Source organism: Monopterus albus, unplaced genomic scaffold (assembly GCF_001952655.1).
Source record: "Monopterus albus unplaced genomic scaffold, M_albus_1.0 scaffold176.1, whole genome shotgun sequence".
NCBI classification, from domain to species: Eukaryota; Metazoa; Chordata; class Actinopteri; order Synbranchiformes; family Synbranchidae; genus Monopterus; species Monopterus albus.
In genome coordinates, this window is record NW_018128056.1 from 465,534 (window position 1) to 472,149 (window position 6,616).

Below are 6,616 nucleotides of genomic sequence, written 5' to 3' on the forward strand. Positions count from 1 at the left end.
TAAGTGCGGACATAAAAAATAGTAATAGAATTGACGAGTTTAAACATAAATATAAAGGTATGTGTCAATCAAGATATATGCAAGAACAGGTTTAATGATTAATTAGATGGAACATTGTGGGTGTGTTGTATGAATGTTAATACACTGTAATAATTCTTTAGTATATTACTTGTGTGGTGTAGAAGATAAGTATTTAAGAATGTAATTATGTACGAATGTTAACACTCTGTTATAATTCTTTAGTATATTACTTGTGTGGTGTAGAAGAGAATTATCTATGTAGAGATACTGCTTGCAAACCAATGATGGTAAGATGATGTCAGGGGGTAGGACTGGATAAGTCTGACTTCTTCCTACTCCATTCAAGCATGTACTAGGTATAAGCAAACTGATATTGGATTAGCATTTGTTGGATATGTGTAAAATTATGTGTGTTGACATATCAACTGTTTTTACATGCTTGAAAGAATAAATCAAATCAAATCAAACCTGACACAAATCCCTCGCGGCTTGTGTGTGCATGAACTCTGAACCCTTTTTCGGGCAATAAAAATAATGTTATGAAAGATTCCATGGAAGCCTTGTTGATTGACAAGCCCTAATTTCTTTCTGTAGAATGTCACAATTAAGGTGTGTCTACAGTTCCAGAGAAACGCTTGTTTACTGCTACAGGGCAATTAAAATGCAATCCATAGCAGATCAGGGGAAGTTCTTGAGAAAAAGTAACTGAACATACAGGTCCACAGTCAACCTGACACAAATCACTCGCGGCTTGTGTGTGCATGAACTCTGAACCCTTTTTCGGGCAATAAAAATAATGTTATGAAAGATTCCATGGAAGCCTTGTTGATTGACAAGCCCTATTCTCTTTCTGTGGAATGTCATAGTTAAGGTGTGTCTACACTTCCAGAGAAACACTTGTCAGTCACTAGTATCTTCTTTGTTTCCTACATTTGTTTGTGTATGTACTGTCTCTCCATGTCCCACATGCAGTTGAGGAGAATGAGTGTCTGGTGGCTTTGAGGAAAGATTAAGAAGGATCCGTAAATTTCTTTGGAAGACACCACATCCAAATCAAAATCACACATTCGAGTATGTGCAAAGATATGTGTGCACACGTACTGTATTAAACCAAGTTCAACTGTTTGTGTGCATACGAGTTAGAATTTTCATTGACTTGTGGGAGTGCACATGTGTTTCAATGCCTATGTGCACTGAGTATCTGTGTGAGGAAGGCAGAAAGCCCCTCTTTCCAGTGTGAACAGATTATCAACTGTGCGGTGAGATAGGTTTCTGAGGATTTCTCCCAGCTGCCCATATCACACCTTTCTACTCTGAACAATCTGCTCAATGGTCACTGGAGCATTGAGGCATGGCTCAGCAGGGCACAATGTCAATATTCCCCAGGTAAACATGCATATGTAATTAGAACTTTTAGAGCCATTCTGTAATTCCATATGAACACATAATCTAAGAGGATTATTTATGATTATAACCTAGCCAGAAGAACTATGCAATAGTGTGTCATTCCTCAAATCTTTGTTAGTTGTCTAATCATCTACACTGAGACAACTATGACATCTATGCTCACAGAAAAGTCCCTGAACACTTCAATTGTTCACTTGAGATGAGAGGCAACAACTGAAGGGATCAGTTAGAGACAAACAGTAGTAAAATGAACCAAAGGAAAAGAAACATTTGGTCATTCAGGATAAGTAGTGCTATGATCAAATACCTGTGAGAGACAGAGTTTGGTATTATAAGATCCACTCACAGAAGAAAGACCTTTTGGGTAGTGCTGATTAAAGTTTCACTGTGTATTTATCATGCGTTTCCCACCCAAAAGCTCCTTTTACTATGGCGGAGACTCTAATAGAGAAAACGGAGCATTAGAGGGAATGAACTGTGACCACAGCTGCATCTATGCAAATAAAGAATATACAAAAATATGAGGAAGGAGAACAGATGGAGGACAGAGGGCATCACTGGTGATCCAGGTTTGTTAGAAGGAGCCCACCACCACTCGGCCAGCACCCGCCACCAAACTGGGATTAAACTGACTGGTTGACTGACCGAAAAGGAAGTTATGATGGGTGGCTTGCCCCGATGACAAAGACTCCAGTATGTGCAGAAGTAGGATCGCCAGGGTGCGCTGAGTGATATGGGTCACAAGGGGTCTGGCTGGTCTGGGGGGATGGGGTTAACTAAGCTGGCTACAGAATGAATGATATTAGACTGTCCCTGAATATTGGCACCTCTCCTCTGGATCTCAAGCACAGTACAAAAAGTATAAAAAAAAAAAAAAAAAATCGATATGTAATTCTATATATAATCTATATGAGTAAAGAAATGTGTAAATTACAATAAAACAATTTATAGAGATACCTGTAGATATATTAACAAGTCCGTAATGCACACTGTGTGTGCATGTGTATAGCATGTATTGTATGTACAATATGTATATACACTGATCAGCCATAACATTATGACCGATGACAGGTGAAGTGAATAACACTGATTATCTCATTACAGTGGCACCTGTCAGTGTGTGGGGTATATTAGGCAGCAAGTGAACACTCAGTCCTCAAGGTTGATGTATTGGAAGCAGGAAAAATGGGCAAGTGTAAGGATCTGAGTGACTTTGACAGACTGTGATGGTGAGATGACTGGGTCAGAGCATCTCCCAGACTGCAGGTCTTGGTGGGTGTTCCCAGTCTGCAGTGGTCAGTACCTACCAACAGTGTCTAAGGAAGGACAAAAGGCGAACTGGTGACAGGGTCATGGATGCCCATAGCTCACCGATCATGAAATTGTCCTACTGTATATTAAACTTTTAACTTCCATTTAAATATTTGAATTTTTGTTAAAATGGTTGAAAATGAGAAATACTGCACATTCTTCTCTATGAAGAGAAAGAGTCAGGAGCTGTAGTGGTGATATCACAACTAGAGTAGTGAGGCCGGTTGAATTTGTCCAAAAAAAATTCTCTCGAACTTGTCCTCACGACCATAGTTTTCACTCCTTTAACATAAGTTTGTTCACTGCATGGTTGACAAAGCCGTGCGCTTCCTGACAGTAGAACTATGGAAGCAAACAGATTCACAGAAGATGCACAGTGAGCTACAGACTGACACGAGTGCCAACCAACTGCCACATTGACTTCTATGTAAACAGTATTAGGCAGGTGGTCATAATGTTATGGCTGATCGGTGTACATGTATGCTCTTGTACTTTTGTCTTTGTGAGGACTGATTTGAATTTTAGATCTTGAGGTTGGGGACAGAGGTAAGGACATTTTTGACTGTTAATTATAGTGTATTTTGAGTTAATCTGTCAGCAAAGGGACATTGGAGTTTGGATTCACAAATAATGTGTGTGCCAAAAGGTCATATCAACCAGCTCTAAATAATTAGGGTTGGGATTTTAATTGTAACAAATAGGGTTAGGGATTAGGGAACACATTATCCCAATCACAAAGGCAGAAGTACAAATGTGTGTGCGTGTGTAGTTTTATAAGTATTTGTTTTGGAGAGTGGTCTAAGTGCAGGTCTGGTGTTCAAAGGGAGAGCCATGCGGGATGCATTGGGGAGTTGAGGCAGGTGACATGAAGAAAGGACAAAAGACCTTGCCAGGGGAGAGGTGGGCATGGAAAGGTGGAGAACATTTGTGATCCTCAATAGACCAAGAGTTGTCAGGAGAGAATGGAGGGGAAAAGACACTGGAAGACTTTGAGCTTGAGGACGATTGGGAGCATGAGAGCGAGCTTTTTGGAGAGGTGCAAGGAGAAAGGCCCAAACAAGGAGCTGGAGTGTTTGAAACGCTGGATCCCAAGTGACCAGAGGAGTGGCTACTCATAATTTTACACTGAGCCAAGTTCTGTCTGAATAAGTCTGCTGGGGCCGAAGTACTAAGGTCACACATGGAGGAGCTACCTCTACGTGCGCCATGGCTGTATCGCCCACCTCTTCTGTCCCCATCAGGATGAAGGAAAGGGAAGTTATTCTTATCAGGGACTTGAAGAAAGTTGTCACTAGTGGTGGCAGGTGAGTAGGACATCTTTTGTCCAGGTACTGCAGAGTAGAGAGAGCTTTGAGAGAGGGGGGCAGCTGGGTCCTGCCAGTCCAGGGGAACTACAAAGCTCTCCTGGCTGACAGATAGGCAGCCCATTCTCTCTCATAACTGGGTTCTATATCTACATCTGTTCTACCGCAGGGTGACAGTGATCTGCTAGTCATAAATTTACACTGAGCCAAGTTCTGTTTGAGTAAGTCTGCTGGGGCCGAAGTACTAAGGTCACACATGGAGGAGCTACCTCTACGTGCGCCATGGCTGTATCGCCCACCTCTTCTGTCCCCATCAGGATGAAGGAAAGGGAAGTTATTCTTATCAGGGACTTGAAGAAGGTTGTCACTACTGGTGGCAGGTGAGTAGGACATCTTTTGTCCAGGTACTGCAGAGTAGAGAGAGCTTTGAGAGAGGGGGGCAGCTGGGTCCTGCCAGTCCAGGGGAACTAAAAAGCTCTCCTGGCTGACACTTAACCTCTTCTGCTTCTCCCATTCTCTCTCATAACTGGGTTCTATATCTACATCTATTCTACAGCAGGGTGACAGTGATCTGCTACGAAAACGACCACTAACCAGTTTGACCACAGGGTTGGAAACAGGGATAGATCCAGACTCTTGGCCAGCAGCCAGTTTGAGCTCCTGGATGTGCCCTGGGCTGCGACCTCTGTGACGACATTTCTGAGCCCCAAACTCTCTAAACTGCTGATTTATCTTCTGCTTCAGTTCTGGATCTAAAGATTCCTCAGGGGGCAGTGAAACGTGGATATTGGGGAGGTGGGCTGGGGTTTGCCTAGGGGCCTGAGCTCTGAGTTGGCCGTTAGAGCCAGAGGATGAAGCTGGTTGGCTGAATGACTGATGATGTCGTAGGTGAGAGTGAGGTGGATGAGCAAGCAGCTGCCTCGGGACCTAGGAGTCAGAGTCAGAGGAAGGTAAGCAACAAAACAAACAGGCAAAGGAGGCATCACAGTACTGCAGCAGGAGAGTTGATTCTCAAGTATGTGCAGGCTCAAAAAACATATTTTAAAGTGGGATCCCATACTTTCCTTACAGAAGCACTGCATCTTGACCTGTCAAATAAGATATTAACAACACAAGGCCACTGGGTATGCATAATGTATGCGGGGAGTCCAAAACATTAGCTTTTTTGCCCAAGGATTCATATTTGCATGCATGTTTTTGTATGCCACGCATGTTGGGACTTACCTCTTTAGCCCAGGCAGGCTTGTCATTAGGAGTGATGACATCTTTGTAGTAGTAAAGCTGTTTCTTCTCTGCTGGCCTTCCCTCCTGCTGCTGCTGCTGTTGTAAAGACACCAGGTAGGCTCTCTCCTGCTGGAGCTGCCTCTGCAGCCGTTCTGCCTGCCGCTGCTCCTCTATCTGCTTACGCTTGTACTCCTAGGAGGGGAAGTACACATGTCAGAAAGAAAATGAGGGTTGGTATAGGAGGAAAGCGAGGATGAAAGGGTGAGGAAGAGGAGATGGTGACAGACACATAGGGAGACGGAGGTTAAAACCAAAACAGTTTAGCTATTATTACACAATGATCAGTCCTTTAATAATCAGTGGTGAGAAAATTTGTATCTGCAAATAATTTTTAGCATTTATTATAAGTTTCCAGGTGTGTTGAATTTAGAGCACTGTTACTCAGTCTGTCAAGGGGAAGACCACAACACATCTTTCATCCTTTACACTTCACTTTTGGTGCTTGGAGACATTGTTTTGGCCTGTGGAGTTTTAGATGGGTTGGATCTCAAAGCTTTCAGGCTGAATACATTTCTCTTTGAAATTATGCAAGGAGAGATTCAAGTATTTCTTGCACTAATAAACCACAAAACAGTTGCCCTAGACGAGACTGGGGCATTAGATAACACTCATGGAAACAACGATGTCTTATTTTCCCTTGGATGTGTTCACTTTGTGTGGGCCAACATGGTCGGGGCTGACAAAACAGTTCTTCTGCTTCCTCTGGGGAATCCTTTGAGATCCAGCCAAATTATTGGTTCTGTACATGCAACATTGATCTGAGTAAATTCAAAAGAAGCATAAGAAATATCTGTTTCCACTTCAGTGTTTTCCTCAGATCTGTAGCTAACAGACTGAGTGACTCAGACTGTGGATTCCTTCACGGTTAGTTCCTCTGTACAACTGCCACTTAGGTGCATGCAATGGGAACAGGGGGCCACAAAGCACAGATGGGGAGCAGTAGTAGCACGTGGGAGGGCTATGGTTACCAGCAGTAATGCCTGTTCCTGTAGTAGCTGCTGCTGGAGAATCTCTAACTGCCTCTGTTCCTCTTCCAGCTGTCTACGGATATACTCCTGAGCAGCATGTCGGCACAAGGGGATAGAAATAGACTGAGACAACAATCAGGAATTCTGAACATCTAAACACAGACAAAGAGATAGACAGACAGAAAGATAGACCAAAGACAAAGAGACCGAAAGAGAAATAGGGGAGATAATCTCCTGAGGTAGCTGTGAGTGAGGAGAGAAGACGAGAGTCAGAAGAAGGAGATTCATATTTTCAAATAACTAATGTGTTACAAAGGAAAC

General features: G+C 42.9%; 1 protein-coding gene across 7 annotated transcripts in view; it reads right to left on the bottom strand.

Annotated features, from left to right (window-relative positions):
- Window positions 1-6,616, bottom strand: part of tnika (TRAF2 and NCK interacting kinase a) — a 59,427-nt gene that overhangs the window by 18,963 nt on the left and 33,848 nt on the right. For 2 of the 7 annotated variants that reach the window (XM_020616594.1, XM_020616593.1), the window contains exons 14-16: window positions 6,296-6,382; window positions 5,268-5,459; window positions 4,638-4,970 (exon numbers count right to left, since the gene is read on the bottom strand). In XM_020616594.1, coding sequence (XP_020472250.1) covers window positions 4,638-4,970; window positions 5,268-5,459; window positions 6,296-6,382 — 612 coding nt within the window. The remainder of the gene's footprint in view (window positions 1-4,637; window positions 4,971-5,267; window positions 5,460-6,295; window positions 6,383-6,616) is intronic. The other 5 variants (XM_020616600.1, XM_020616597.1, XM_020616599.1 and 2 more) reach the window with 3 other exon arrangements.